We start from the raw sequence: 16,907 nt of genomic DNA on the forward strand, positions 1-16,907 counted from the left end.
ATTATCAATCCGCTACACCCAGATAAAGATTTGAGGAGCAGACATGTTTAAAGCCTAATGTCGGTCGGATGAGACAGCAAACAGGGGCCCGAAATCGAAAAAGAACAGACTGGCCTTTACCCAAGCAAATATAATTATGATATGCACCATTTTGGGATAATAGTATATGCCAAGCATAAAATGATAAATATTAAGTCAAGTCTACTCCGGTTTATCGACAAAATAAAATAAATCATATTTTAATGAGTTATCAAATCAAACGGTGGGCCTGAATCAAATGCCATTTATTGCAGGCTACAATCCCACTCCCAGTGGCATTGGATAGCTGATAATGGCATTTACAGCGTGACGTCATTCTACACCATGTCGCCCTCTAGCGTTCAAACTTACTTCTAATGGCCGCCATGCTAAGATGATCGAAGACGGTCCGGGATCTCAACACGGAGGCCAGTTTGGCCCAGGAATCGGAGGAATAAATATGGTGACAAAACAACAACAAAGTGATGATGGTGGCCAACGTCCACAATATTCTATGCCCGGGATTTTACATTTCTTGCAAACGGAATGGGCTCGTTTCGAGATGGAACGTTCGCAATGGGAAGTTGAAAGAGCCGAACTTCAAGTAAGAATTTCAATGTTTTGTTTTCCTTTTATTTATATAACATCTATGTAATTTGAATTCTCGACCTGTGCTCAATCATATTGCAGATTGGTGCTATTTTTTGAAGGTCACGATCAGTAGTTTAATGGAAAATTTATTTTGACAGAATAGGTTATTGTGGCAGCCATTTCCAAAATGGCGGCTACTTCATTCATAACTTAGAATTGATAAAAACAAAAAATCTGTGTAGATAATCACCAATTATCGCAAATGACAATTAGTGAATTGATTGCCCTTTTGTTTTATTTTGTGACCATCGTAAGATATTCACGATTTCTAACAAAGGTTGAATAGAATTCCTGTAAAAATGATAAAAAAATTTGACAGATGTCAGTCAAGCCATTTTCACATTTTGACTTTTTTGTTTTTCCAATGGTTTTATGTAAGACCTATTTTAGGTATAGAAATATCAGATTACTGAATTGTATAGTCTCATTATATTTCATGAGATTGGTAATGTAATATGATATTTATAGCTTGCTATTTAACTAATATCTGGGTCACAAGATAAATTTATTTCGGTATGAATTGATATGAATATTATTTTAGATCTAATGATACAATTCATAGAATTTTGCTGCTGTGTAATCAATGGTTTTACATCCTTGATACAAAATGATTTTAAACCTGCTAATTTGAATATGATCAGCCAATTTTTCATGATTTGTACTACGGGAAGCATACCATACCGGTTACCTAACGAAAGGAATGAAATGTGCTACTCTTTTTTTTGGAAGAGGGATTAATATCATCATGGTGAAGTAAGCATGGTATTATACAGACAATACATCTAGCTAGGTACTGTCTTGAAAACATGCTTAGTTCTTAACATGTCAATAAAATCAATTGAAAATAGTTCTTTGTTTGATAGCACCATGCTTGCAACCACCTGGTGCCTCTGAGTTCATTGATGCATTCAATAAGCTATTTAAAATGATTATTGAAATTTTTATTCAACATAGGTGACTAGAACTAAATTATTGTCTTCTGTGACAATGGCTTTGATGAGTGATATATATAGACATGTTTTTTAACCAACATGTTGCATGAACCTGTGATTGTTGGTCCATAAAGCTATGTGTAAATGTTCCACTAGCAATGTTTCTAATTGCCTTAATTTTGAAGTATAAGCTTAATATTGTTGAATGCTGAAAACATTTTGGTGGTCCATAAAGCTGTATTTACCAGCCATAGAAAGACTTGATTACTGTCGAAGTTTGGGTGACAGAGACTAATGGCAAACTACTGACCAATAAGTAATACCGACTGTGAATTCTTTTAGCCAATCAGAAGTTGTGGAACATCAGCTATTTGGCATTTCATTCAAAGATGGCAGCGCCCAGTGTACTGAAAGTAAATAACTTGAACGGTGAAATAATGCAAAGAAAACAGAGATAAATTGTGAAAAAAAAAATTTTTTCAGGCAATAATTGGAATGGGGGATTAAGAGAGTAGGGCTTGCTTGAGTAACGTTTCTAAGAAAAATATTTTGATACTTGTGATAAGTTAAAATAAGGGAAAGTAGCCGACGAAAACTGGGCCAAATAGGACTTTTAACGGGCGGTTTTCGCCGGCTGCCGGCTACTTTTGAACCCACTGCTTGATGATACAAGAAAAGGATTATTGGGACCAATAACTGCCATTTACTGGCCAATTATCAATAGTATAAATCAAAGTTATTAATTGATTTGATTGTCATAATGTTAATTATTAATTACCTCATTAAAAACATCTGGTTTTAATTAATTCACATATTTAAAATTGGTACTGTAAGGTTCCATCAAGTGGTTTTTATTTAAATATTCAAACACAAAATACATTTCATTAGAACTCTATTGCCTTGGCCACATATGATGTAAATGTTTTGCCATAAAATTCTGTTGTAAACTTGAAAATATCGAGCAGTAGGTTTCCTTTTAATTGATATACTAAGGAATTAATTATAATATAAACCTTTGTAGACACTGAAACTTGAAAAGTTTTTTCAAGTCCAAAAGTTGAGAGTAAAATGTAGAAATTTAGTCACAATTAATTTTGTCACATGGCCTTGAAGATTGTTTAGTTTCAGGTTAGAATTGTAATAATATGAGTCATTAGAATAATTAATGAATCACAGTAGTAAAGGTTATCATATTGTAGAGATTTATCATTGACATAAGTCAACATTATAACATAACTTATTTATTTCTATTCTGTATTACTCTGCAATTGATGTATTAAGCACTATGAATTTAAAAGTGAAAATATTTTGTTGTTTTAACTTTTTATTTGGTTATGATGGGTCATATATATTCAATCAAGGTTCTGATAGTTTTGATGCCAAGAACAACAATGCAGACTAGTCTGGTCTTTTGAGAATAAACTTACAAATTCTGCATTCCTTTTGCTTTAAATTTTGGGGGATTTCTTTGAAGACTGGACAGGCAGAGCTTGAGGATATTCTTTTCATTTGTTTCCATAACTGTAATAAGTATTGGGACACGAATAAAAGTTTTGTTAGTGATTTGAACATCATTCTGTTGAATTAAGATCTAAAAAATGAATTATGCATGTGACTCATGAATATATCCTCGAGGAAGATGGTTATCATAGTTATTGTATATATTCAATACAAACTTTAATATCATGTCAACTGTCTACATAAGCCTAATCTGGATATAAAACTCTTTCATAATATCATGTATAAAGACCAGAGGTCAGCTTCTTAAAAACCGAAGTAAGAAAAAGATTTTGAGAATTACGGTTGTCTGGATGGTTTATAAAACTGAAATGACTTATGTGACTGTACAATAAGAAAAGCTCAAATTCTAGATTGAAGTAACATGGTGTATTGGTGATTTAGAAACGGGGGGGGGGGTCTATTTCTCTTAAATATATATCAGATAAAATCAGGTAGCAGGTGCTTTATTTTGGTAGGTTTGTGACTAGAATAGTAAATGTATCTTAAGTTAAGTACCGGTAAGCTTATTTGACAAACTACAAGGATGTAGATGGAATATTTTAAGAATAACTGGTTTTCTATCGACATTCTATTATATTATCTAACTGATAATAGTCTAGCTAATGATCTATTCACAGAATAAAGTTGAGATGAAGAAATTACACAGTTCCCTGAAAAAAGAAGCTTGTTATTATTTTTGAGTAGGCCTACTTAGAATGTTATAACCAAGTTCTTGAAAACAGGCTGACACGACAAAAACATAGTAAATCGGTATCTTTCTGTAATCATCATTTCCAGATGTATTGATAATTTACAAAGTGCTTGTAAGTGTAAAGCCTGACACGATTGTCAGACTTCCTTGTCTGCAAAATGTCATTTCATGTCAAAAGTCTTCAGTGTATATTTGCAAATAGGGCTTGTATCGACTACCAAATTGCCATCGCTAATTGACTGAATGCCGATCAATAATCAATTAATAATCAAAATATTTTAAGTGAGAAATCTTTTAAATATGAAATAAAAAATTTTGATTCCATGGATTATTTTTGTGTCATAGAAGTATTATTATTACTTTGATCGGTTATTTAGTTTAATGTGAGTAAGTGTTGTGCTGAAGGAAAACTATTCGCAAGAAATTATGACATGTTAACGTGTACACAGGAGAAATTATGTATTGATTAAGTATTTCGATGATCTATAATCAAAATTATTAATTTCTAGCGACGATAATCGATAATTTCTATTATTTTACCCAACTCTCTTTGCAAAACACATCTTTCTGAAAATATAACTTGTTTGAATTCAGAATAAATGCCTTATGCATTTACTAAAAGCATTTTAACAAAACTTTTTCTGTCCAAATCAATATAGAATACTCTATAAAACTCTAACAACATATTCAAGTTCTGTATTAATATTTTTAGAATATCGCATCAATGGATTCAGATAGCAATTGGTCGATGTGATATAAGATTGGTTTATCAAAGTGATTACACTGCCATTGACCTAATGATCTAGAATATAAATAAAGTTAGAAGTATAAATAGAGAAATTAGGAACATTCCTGGAAGCTAGTTCTACCATTATTGACTAAATAACAGTTTATTGATTGAAGGTGATGTCTGGATTAGTCAAGTCTTGTCTTCTCTGACAGAAAGTAATTTAAGTGATTTCCTACTTATTTGATCTCCCAAAACAAATATAGAATATAGAAAGAAATTTTCACACACGACTAGATATTCCACTTATTCTGTATTTTAAAGGTTAGATATAACAGACAGGCAAAAAGACCAAAATTTTTACAAATAAGCTTTGTCAATCGTAAGCTTATAGTATTTTTCATACTGATAGATGCACAAGTTAGATAGAAAGTTGAGGGTATCAAACAGAGAATCTGAGTATCTAATCCAGTCTTATTTGTTGATACAAATTTCAAAATTTTTAAATAAATGTCTGGTTGACAAACAAAAAGTCAACAGCCCTGTGCTAAACACAGCCCATTTCGTTGTCAATTATTAAGCTTTCACTCCTTAATTTTAAGACATAATAAGAAGAAAGGCAAAATGCTATATTTCTGTCTCTTGTGCTTTCCCCAAAAAAATGAAATACCTCAAAGATAAGATATATTTAATTTAGAATATCAATATGACGATGTATTATACATCTATTATACATGTTTAAATCATTTCAATATTATTATTTATTAAACTATTTAGTTCTAGTCATCACCAACATCTGCTACATCAAGTCAGGTTGTTTTAACGTAAATAACTTGTTTATCATACAAATTTCTACTTTCTGAGAAAATATCGTCTTCAAAAGCAATAATGTATTCAATAGCAGAGCCTTCTTTTTACTTGGCAAATAGTTTTAGGAATATATTGATATTTTAAAAAAAAAACTAGCTATAAATTTTTAACAGAAAGATTTATTTAATCTTCAGAGTAATAACTCTAGTTTGTTAGCATGCATACAATATTTTAGACAATTTCCTCCTAACACTGATACGACTCATAACCTTCAAAATACATCAGAGGAAGTATTTATAATACTTTTTAAGGAGTAGGAGAGATCTCAAAAGCTAAACTAAGATAAAAGTCAAGCATTTGAGTAAATATAGTAATTTATTTTATTGATTAATGGATGATCATCATGTCACAGTAGTGTAATTCTACCTTATGTATAAATAGCTTAGCTTATAAGACCCTCAATTACTCATTTCTTTCCAGATTATGTCATTGTAATTCTTCTTCATCTACTGGTATTTTGCCTCTTGCCTCTTAGATATAGAGTTTTGAAATGTCTCTTTAATTGTACTGTTTATATTTTCAGGCTAAAATAGCATTTTTACAAGGTGAAAGGAAGGGCCAAGAAAATTTAAAACAAGATTTAGTAAGAAGAATTAAAATGTTAGAATTTGCTCTAAAACAAGAAAGGTGGGTAATAATGATATTGTGTTAATTTATTTCAGTTTGTCGATATGGTTTTCTTTTGTTTTTGAGGTTTTCTTTTTTGATGACTTAGCTTAATATAATATGCTCATTGGAACAAGTTTCTAAAAACCGAAACTATATTATAAACCTACTGATTTAATGATCTGATGAGTTTTATATCAAAGGCAATGTTCACATCATAAAAGATTGTATTCCAAAGGGCAGACACATAAAATCATTGTTATTATTATCATTTATTTCAGAGGTAAATATCACAAGTTGAAATATGGTACCGAATTAAATCCAGAAGATTTAAAACCTCCTGTTTTTGACAAGAAAAATGAAGGTATGTATTGTCTATCGAAATGGTGCACAACTGGCACTCATACATAGATTTTGAAACCTCTTTACAGTCTCTTTAATGACACTTTGTATGAAAAAATTAAATGAATATTATACATATTGTAAAAATCACAAGACCATTGTTTTCCTAAAAAACATACCACAAATTAATGAAATGCTTAGTTTTCACAATGTTTTTAAAAAATTTTGTTTGCTGATATGAATATAAAAGAATTATTTACAAAATGTTTTAGCATCTGATGAATAAAAACGTAATCTTTGTGATTTTAGATGAAGTAGACAGTACTGAGATGTCGCTTTCAAATTCTTCAACAACCAATATCAATACATCGTGGAGACAAGGTAGACAACTCTTACGACAATATCTACAGGAAATAGGTTATACAGATACTATAATAGATGTACGCTCAGCTAGAGTGAGGTCGTTACTAGGGATACAACCTCACTCTGGAGACGATCACGAGTTACAGTCAGGCCTAGTTAATGGTGAACCACAACATAATAACAGAAATGACATCAGTAAAAGGTAGGTGGAAAATCTAGGATGAAATGGAATATCAAAATTACCGTCTTTTATATGCATTTTTGAAAATCACATGTGTATTTTGCTCCAACTTATCTACTAATGGTTGCTCTTGAATTCATGATATTTCTGTAGATTAGAAGAATGAAATGAACAATTTAAATTGTTGTGGGGAAATCTGAATTATGTTAATTTTTTTCATGGTTTTTGTTGTGTTTTCTTATTACTTGATTCTAGTATATGCTCTTATTAGAAAAGCAGAAAATATATATTTAGTAGAAAATGAATGATAGTTTACTTTGTTTACTCGTGCCTTTGATTATGAATGTTTTCAATGTATGTATTTATATTCTAGAAGTGGTGGTAAAAAGATGCCAATAGAAGGAGCGTTAATTGATACAGAGAATGCTGTCATGACAACGTTTGATTTCCTCCAATCAGAACATGTCGTAGATGATGAAGATGATAACCTGAGGTCAGAAAACGTTTCAAATCACGTAATCCAAATTTTTTGAACAAAATGTCCCTTGTAGTTGATCGTACATAAATTTTGAAATTATGTTAGGATCTACCAGACTACAGTTATAAGATAAAAGATATTTGTCTTGTTTTTCCAGTGATGAGAATGAAGATGGAATGGCTGCTGATGATGAATCTGATGAAAGACTGGAGAGAAAAGGAAATAAAATAAAGGTTTGTTGTTCATTACATGTAAATTTCAGTACTAAACATGCCAATCTTCACATATATCAGGGTCACAAGGGAGATACAAGTTAATCGTGTATTTTAATCTTGCTGACAGGACAGGTGAAAAACAAGAAAAGTTTTTAATGATATCAAGGTTTTTGAAGGAGTTCTTAATAGCTTGCAATGTAAATATTGTGTTTACAACTCATTGAGTTTATTTGTTAATTCTGAAAACTGTCACAAATAAAGAAAGATTAGCATCCATGATTTCAAATTCTGTATTTCTGGTTAAAGATTTTTCAAATTCTACCTCATGACCTTGATCTTCATGCCCTATATTTGACACAGTGGTATTTCAAACTAAACATCTATATTTGATAATAAATATGTATGTAATATTGTAGATGATAGGTAATGAAAGTATGGCTGGTATAGAAGATGTATTAGGTGATGCCGAGACGGAGGAAGCACTAGCAGAGTTTGATTTCCTGGTATCGGAGAGTGGAGAGGGCGCTGGGGAAGCTCGAAGCCAAGGTGACGGTATGCCGTGGGGTGAGATTTGTTGCCCGTTTTTACTCGTTTTTATTTCTTTTTTGATTTCACATTTTTTTCTTCCAAATGTGATTTTTGTGAATTTTTTCTTTTTGTTTACAAAGATTGAAGTTGTAATTTCCAAAACAAAAGAATAATCCACCATTTTTCTGAACTTTTGAGTGGAATCATTAATCAAATAAAATTGAAAGTTCATTATGTCAAATTAATTGTGTGATTTCCTTCCTTTCATCAAGATTTCATTGCGCATTTCAATTTTCAACAAATTTTTGAAATTTTAGCGTAATTCTGCTTCAACCTATGTAATGAGTTTAGTTTTCTAGTTTTTCTTTGGTGGATTTTGATGTTCACAGTTTTTACGAACCACCACGATATTGTATCATGTGATATTGTTCTTTCCTATTCTCTTCTCTGATTGGTCTATTTAAATGTTGATAAGCCAATGAAATATCACGGTAGTTTGAAGCTAATATCTAACAATGTACACCATCACATTCAACTTTCCTTTCAAGATTTTATAGACTTAATAGACTGGACAGACAGACTGAGACTTCCTTTTGCAGCTTCGAATATTTGCTAACAACCTAATTGGCTCTTGCGGCAGCTACACCCAGACTCGCTTCCTAAGGCTTCAGCGCAGATATGTTTAATTGATCTGACTTTTTCCTCACATGTCAGAACTTTTTTGATTTCTTTAATTAAAATCATATATTCTGATCTTTAATCTGAATCTTATGAAATTGCAGATGTGACCTTTTTCAAAACTCATCATTCAAAGTTCAGGGTAAAAAGTTCTCACATGCTGTTGATTTCAGCTGACTATAGGAAATGATATGAACTCCTTGATTAGGGCCTTTGACACTTTAACTGACATGGTACAAATCAGAAGACTTGGACAACCAGACTTGTACTAGAATCGAGATATTACGTGGATTTCCCTGTCTGTTCTCTAGCTAAGAAAGAAAAAAACGAAGAATGGGTCGTTAATCACAACCATCTGTCAAAATTGAAAGAACAGTATAAACAAGAGAGGAAAGGAAAGAAGACTAGTAGTAAGTGTCTACTTCCACCAGGGCTTTTATTATCTTGATTATCCAGACACTTAAGCTTTATGGAATGTGCAAGCAATATATCAATAGTCAATATACAATTTTGCTTATTCCGTAATTTCAGTTTTAATTTGGTTTTGGATCTATTGCTTTCTATCGGGTTTATTTTCAAATTTTTATATTTGCTAATCTATGAAATGGGATTCTAAACTTTCTGGCAGTTCAATTCTATGCTAGGAAGTGATCTTAATATGTGATAAAGCCAAGCTTAAGATTTTGGCTAATCCTACGGAATGTTTCATTTCTATATCTTGCATGTTGCTTCATAAAATATGGAATGGCATAGCTTGATATTATCGGAATGGCTTCAATTTTTTTCTGTGATATAATCTATACTAGGAATGACAATATATTTATATACCCCTACATTTTAAATTATAACCACAAGCCAGTGTATAACTATGATATACTAAAATATATAATCTATACATTGATATCAGTGGAATGCTACTTACTGTGATATAAACCTGCCTCCTTCAATGGCTGCTGTCGAATTAGAAAGACTCTAGTAAAAAACATGATTTTAGATTTTATTTTATAATACCTAAATTAGTATATTTTTCAACCAATAGCCAGACATGCTGGTAAATTCAGTCATAAAACAACCACAGAAGTAAACATCAATGATTGTCTAATTTATCAAATGAGTTGCATCAAGTTAAACATTGAATATTTAGTTAACATAAAGCAGAACTCAATCATAACCAAAGATATCTATGAATTTGTAGGACCATCCAGATCATCATTACAAGCAATGTTGGCCAACCTGAGCAGCTCGGATGATGATAGCCCAAATAACAGTCCGAATAGTTCACCACGGGCTGACAAATCAAGTTCATTTAATAATCAGACACCAGATGTCACTGATGAGTTTGGTAGGAGCCAAATTCTTTCTCATTGGCCGATATAAAATCTTCTAAATCTTTAAAATATCATTTTAACATGGAGACACAATTTTCTTGTAGCACAAATAAATGATTTTTTAAATGTACTAAAACCAAAAGTAAGAAGAAACTTCAAACTTTATGCTCTGTTAATGCTGTTAAGCTTGAGGATTTGAGATTCACCAGATTAGGTCACTATGTATGACTACATTTTTCTAAAAAATTTAATGGTGTAAATTGTTACGTAACTAAATAATCTTTGAATTTCAAAATTTATGAGCAACAGCAGAGAAAATTGTGTCAATATGTCAAATTTTGACTTAAAGCTGGACTCGAACGAAAAAAAGAACAAATAAAATAAATTTTTAAAATCTTTGACTTTTAAATGTTGTATGCATGGTTTATTTTCTTTTTTGCATGGTTTTATGTTAAATTTTCGTTGTTTTAAGCTTCATTGCAGTTTTTATGTTGGCCAAACAGTCAGAATCTTTTTTTTTTTTTTTTTTTTTTCTTTGATACTAGGGGGTGAATAGAACATCCGTAAAGATGGCTCTTCTGTTCACTCCCTTGTATGATAAAACAATCCCTAAATCCCTTCTGAGAATTTTTGCTTTCATCGTAGCTTATCTTTCATTGTTGCATTTTGAAGATGCTTTCAGTGTCTTTTGACCTGTGACCTGCATGAATATTGTGACTGATATTGTCATGATTTACCCACAAATATTTTTATAGGATTTTGATGATTTCCAAGTAACAGCTTCAGAAAGAGGAGTTTTTAGTTCTTCTGTTTTTTCCTAATTGGCACTCTATAACTAATCTTACTAATATCACTTTCTGAATTACATGTTTCCAAAAATCTTCTGTTGAGAGTCTGACTGAGTTACTCAAATCAAGTAATAATCTTACCAAATCTTTTCTGATTTTTTTTAAGTCCCAGAAGTGTATTGGTCCCATCTATGATATAACACTGCGATTTCTTTGACAAGACATCTGATTTAAAGGTGCCCTCCCACCATAGCAATCACCAGTTGTGTATGGTAATAGATAAGAATACCTGTCATAAGTTATTCGCAACGGATGATCGCTATGGTGTGAGGGCACTTTTAATCTAATTTTGGGAAACTGGTACTCTTCATCCCGATAAAAATGAACAAAATCATAACAAATCTTTATAAATTTTTATAGCAGTTCAAGGTAATAACTCAATGCAGTTTGGGATATCTAATTCACGTAAACCAATGGGAGTTACAGGAGCTGAAGAAGATGCGTTAGATGCAGCGTTAGGATTAGGAGAATTAGCAGGATTAACAGTAACAAATGAGGCTGATCCATTAAGTTATGATGTAAGAGGAATAGTTTTAAGTTTTGTATACCATCTATTCTAAAATAATCACAGGTTTAGAATAATGTACAGAAAGGTTTTCATTATATTAATCTACAATATAAAACCACAATCTATATTGAGATAAACCAAAAATATCTAGTGTATCCAAGCCTGAAAGTTGGTTTAAATTAGATATAATAATGGATATATGGAAATGTAGGATGATTTTTAAAGGTTCAAGATTTACTGTTAAAAGTATTTGTAAAAGTTAAAGTTTCATATTATTATAAAGCCTATGTGATTGTGAAACAAATTGATAGGAATGGAACTTCAAACTTTAAATTTCATTCTTGTTTTATAGATTGCAGCACCAAAAGAAGTGTTTAGAAAAACCTGGAATGCTAAATACACATTACGTAGCCATTTTGATGGTGTTCGAGCGTTAGCGTTCCATCCTGTAGAACCAGTCTTAATAACAGGTTCAGAAGATCACACGCTTAAATTATGGAACTTACAGAAAACAGTACCTGCTAAAAAGTAACTTTTATAATTTATCACTTTATCCAAACCCATTTACACCTGGGTTTACTGGAGTCATGAGGAAAGATGACGGATGCAATGAGAAATATCTGTTTACCTTGAATAACTCATTATCCTAGTCTACTCAGCTATAAATGGGACTTGATAATCAAAGAAAAATCAGTGTGAAGAGGTTTATCCAAGCACCAGCTGGTGGAAAGGGTCCTTGTGAACCTAAATTGTTATCCTTGTAAAAAAGTGGTTGTTTCTCACTCAATGATAATTTGTCAGAAGATTTTTATAAAAGTTAAGTGATACGAATCTTATGTTATATAATATGACAATAAGAAATAACCCATTAAGATATTTATATGTTTAGTATTAGACCAGTAAAACATGGCTTTTGTCATCTTATCATTGGATACTAACTGTACACCTGTGAAATTATATTTGTCCCTCCCTTACTTTTCAGAACAGCGTCACTAGATGTAGAACCAGTATATACATTTAGAGCCCATGTTGGACCTGTATTATGTATAGCTATTAGTGGTGATGGTGAACGTTGTTATAGTGGTGGTATGGACTCTACAATAAGATGTTGGAATATACCTAATTCTAATATAGACCCTTATGATTCTTATGGTAGGTCATTTTAATATTTTTGTCGTCAAGAAAACAGTAATAGTAATAATTATAATACCTAGTACTCTTCACTAGTACTTATCTATAATCTATGTGGCTGTCTCTCGGAAACACAAGCTTACCTTGAGGAGGATTGGGTGATATGAGAATGATATTTCCATAAAGGAGAGCTGTTAAGTTTGGTTTAGAAAGTATATTTTCAATCCGGAAATAAGGAGTGGTTGTTATCTGGTGTTTATAAAACTTTTGTGTCTTACTATATCTGGTTTTCTAACAATGTTTGTCTATTTCAGATCCTAGTGTGTTACAAGATACATTACGAGCTCATACAGATGCTGTATGGGGTTTATCGATACATAGTAGTAAATCTCAGTTATTATCGTGTTCAGCTGATGGTACCGTGAGATTGTGGAATCCTGGTACTAAATCACCTTTACTCAATACTTTCACTGTAGATACAGGTAATTGTTGATGTATAATATAGTGCTAGGTATTACCAAGTATGCCGCAATATAGTTTCAAACAATTTCAGTCAAGTCAGTTAAAGCCATTTGTGATTCTATTGGCTGACTGAAACAAAATCCCTATTTCGTATGGAATGAGAGATGTTGTCAAGTATCATTACCATTCTAGCGATACAATATGTGTATTGCGACTCTCGTATAATTCAAGCACGTTATGTATATGACTATTGTTGGCTCTATCCTTGCTACAGGCTGTTCATTTTAAAGATCTCAAAATTAGCATACTGTTGCCCTGCAGGCATTATCCATCTTCATTATTCTGCAAAAATTAGGGTGTACCAATATCAATATTTTGATTATAGATGATGGGGTAGCTACTAGTGTAGATTTTGTACGCTGTGATCCCAGTCAGATGGTGGCTAGCTATACATCCAGTCATACCTATATATTTGATATTGAAACTGGTAAACAAGTTATTAAACTAGAAACTAAACTTAATTCTGGTAAGTATATAGTCTTTATTTATTACATATTTTCAGTTGAATATTTGCCTTCTAGAGTTTTCACGAGCTGTTAATTAGATACTTGAGCTCTACGGAGCAGTGAGAAAAATTTAGGTTATTGGTTGGACAATAATTATGAAGGAGGTTGGAAAGACTTTTTATAGAAAGAAAATTTCAACAACCAAGCTTTTCACGTTCTATCAACTACTTAACTGCTAAGACCTTGTGCTTACTATTTTATATTGTATATTTTCAGATTCCAGTTCATCGAATCAAATTAACCGAGTTGTCAGTCACCCTACTCTTCCTTTAACTATAACAGCACATGAAGATAGACATATAAGATTCTTTGATAACAATACAGGTAGGTTAACAGGTGTACAGGGTACACAACTTATAGTCAGTCATAATAATAACTGGAACTAGCCTTTAGTATTTTTTTTTTAATTTACACCTTAATTTTGCTTTCAAGATTTGATTGATAGTTTTCACTTTAAATTGATAAAAAATCCACCAACTTTAATTAAACTTTAATATCTTAGAGCTCCAATCAATCAAGACAGTCAAATAAAGTAAAAGTAACAGCCCTGACAGTCCCAAACTGGCATTCTGTGATCATTTTTGGGTTGAAATGCTTGTGAGAGTGGAGAAAATTCCTATACGTTGATGTAATCCAACATTCATTCATTCATTCATTCATTCATTCATTCATTCATTCATTCATTCATTCATTCATTCATTCATTCATTCATTCATTCATTCATTCATTCATTCATTCATTCATTCATTCATTCATTCATTCATTCATTCATTCATTCATTCATTCATTCATTCACTCCATTATTGCAGGTCAAATAGTACATTCTATGGTAGCACATTTAGATTCTGTAACATGTTTAGCAGTAGATCCAAATGGTTTATATTTATTATCAGGAAGTAAGTGCCATGTTTTTATCTTTTCTGCATTTCAAATGCAAAGTTTGAGTTCAGGTTGTGAAGGGCTTGATATTTCCTCTACACAGGGACAAGGCGTCTCTTTCTAAAACTACAAAAATATATTGAGAAACTGTGGTCTGATAAAGAAGGGGCATAAAACTGTAGATCTGCGTCGAAATATCTAACTGATATGACTGGTCAGGGCGATAACTATGATATCATCATTAATGCTAAACATAGAGACTGGATGATGTTTATTTCAAAAATTTTATATTTTTTTTCCAGGCCACGATTGTTCAATAAGATTATGGAATTTAGATAGTAAAACTTGTGTACAGGAAATTACTTCTCACCGTAAAAAATTTGATGAATCTATACACGATGTAGCCTTTCACCCACAGAAACCCTATATAGCTAGTGCTGGTGCCGACGCGCTGGCCAAAGTTTTTGTATGAAACAGTATACTCTAGATTTTAGGAATAAATTTAAAACTATTTGTTTTGCTGGTTTGTTGAGATAACTAAGGTAGAAATGATGTTGTGTTTCTGTGTCCCTCCATTCTTCATCAATCTAGCCGTCAAATTCTATAAAAATCTTGTGTGGACTCTCTTAAATAAAGTAACGAAACTGGAATCCAGAGTACAGTTGCAGGAAGTTGGTGCTCTGAAATCAGAGTATTCTTACCGGACTGGTCAAAGTGCTAAGAGGACTAAAGCAACAGCTGGAAAAGGAATGACATTGGAATTGACCATCTCATCCAGAACTTGACAATGAATTGAAAAGATCTTTTACAAGAGTAGTACAGTAAACCTCTCTAAAGCTCTACCAGAATGCTATATCAGGAAGGCACATAATCATGCATGATTCAAGTCTGAGAAAGAGAGCTCTGAAATAGTACCTTAAATTTTTGGAATATGAGCTTAGTTTTTCTAAGGCATCGATGTTCAAAGATATATGCCTTGCGTAAGAGAGAAGGTACGACTGGGGCTTCCTGCTGATTTCCTTGCCATGACTTTAGAGAGAGAGTAGAGATACATGTAGAAACCTGCTCTGTGACATAGAGACCAGGTGAGCCAGAGTCCAGCCTCAAATTTTATCGCACCAATATTAAATAAATGGCAAAACATCAAGAATGGCAATCCATACAAACCAGACCACAATTAGATCATACATCAAGCAATAACATAGAAGGATGCAAAGGGAGAGAACTTTAAGAAGATAGGTACAGAATTGGCAGTCTTGACAAATTAATTCTACTCTTAGACAGTCTTGAAATTTCTTTTTTCTACCAAACTAGCTGATATTTCTGGATAGTAAAAGCACAAAGAATAAAATCATGAGCATTATTCAGAATTTCTATTTCTTGGTTAATGAATTTATTGTAAGTTGTAAAACTTATGACTAGTATATCCTAACAATAGAATAATGTATTTTTGGCTCTTTACAGTTCAAGAACAATTAAATTCTTGTATTAAAAAATGAAGGACCATAACTTAGCAAATAAAGTAAAAAAACCTGTCATATCAATCACAATTTTCTGTATCTTTCTTCTCTAATATTTAAATGAAGTTAAGCACAGAAAGAATAGAAAATGAATATTAAAGTCTAATATATTATAATCTATAGTGAAATATAACCTTGTAAACATTGTATTTAATTTGTATTATTATGTATCATATCTTTAACTAATTATTGAATAACTAGGTCATTTGAGCCATAATTCAGAGCTTAAAGCTCAGTTCAGAGGTACTTCTTATTGGCAACAGGCATTCAGACATAATATAATTTCATTCTCTGATAATTAACCAAATTTTCTAGTAATCCTTGTGACAAAGCAGCTAAAACTAAGAACTCATAAGCTTAAAATTAAGCTAGAACTTAGTTTTACTAAGTTCATAGTTATTGCTGAGTGGCAACGTGATATGATATCATTCTCTGACCAGTTAGCAATATTTGCGACTAAGCAGCTATGAACTAAGAAGTCTGAAGCTTACATCTAAGCTAGTACTGTTATCAAATGACCTATTTATTTAAGCCTACAAATTGTAAATAAGCCTGTAGATTACCCCCCTTCATTATCATTATGATGTCGCAATTTCTCCTAGTGTTATGCTTTCGTTTACGTGTAGACTTTTTCGTTTGTGGAGCATTTTCTGTTGCTTGGTCCTCTAATGAAAATGTCAAACTTTAGTCCAGAACAATTTCAAGCTATTCTTCTATAGTAGAAGAATAGTCTGGATTAATCTAGACTACTATTACTGCATACACTTGTGTTGTGATGAAAAGCATGTGTGTGCATGTCGGAATGAAAGATGAAATATCAAAAAGTGTATTTTAGTCCTCAAAATGAACTAAATATCAAAATAA

At 31.9% G+C, this 16,907-nt stretch overlaps 1 protein-coding gene across 1 annotated transcript; it reads left to right on the top strand.

Moving 5' to 3' along the window:
- Nucleotides 1-532: 532 nt before the first annotated feature.
- LOTGIDRAFT_231798 (hypothetical protein) lies at nt 533-16,089 on the top strand (the record flags this gene model as incomplete). The annotated part of the gene is made up of 18 exons (XM_009054585.1): nt 533-622; nt 5,934-6,037; nt 6,298-6,380; nt 6,668-6,923; nt 7,276-7,280; nt 7,323-7,395; nt 7,723-7,727; nt 8,019-8,159; nt 9,113-9,211; nt 9,997-10,143; nt 11,404-11,495; nt 11,838-12,013; nt 12,468-12,637; nt 12,931-13,098; nt 13,464-13,604; nt 13,861-13,968; nt 14,454-14,540; nt 14,826-16,089. The coding sequence occupies 18 exons, from the start codon at nt 533-535 to the stop codon at nt 14,993-14,995; spliced, it is 2,115 nt and encodes a 704-aa protein (XP_009052833.1). The 3' UTR covers nt 14,996-16,089.
- Between the last annotated feature and the right edge of the window lie 818 nt (nt 16,090-16,907).

This window comes from Lottia gigantea (assembly GCF_000327385.1).
Source record: "Lottia gigantea unplaced genomic scaffold LOTGIsca_22, whole genome shotgun sequence".
Taxonomy (NCBI): domain Eukaryota; kingdom Metazoa; phylum Mollusca; class Gastropoda; family Lottiidae; genus Lottia; species Lottia gigantea.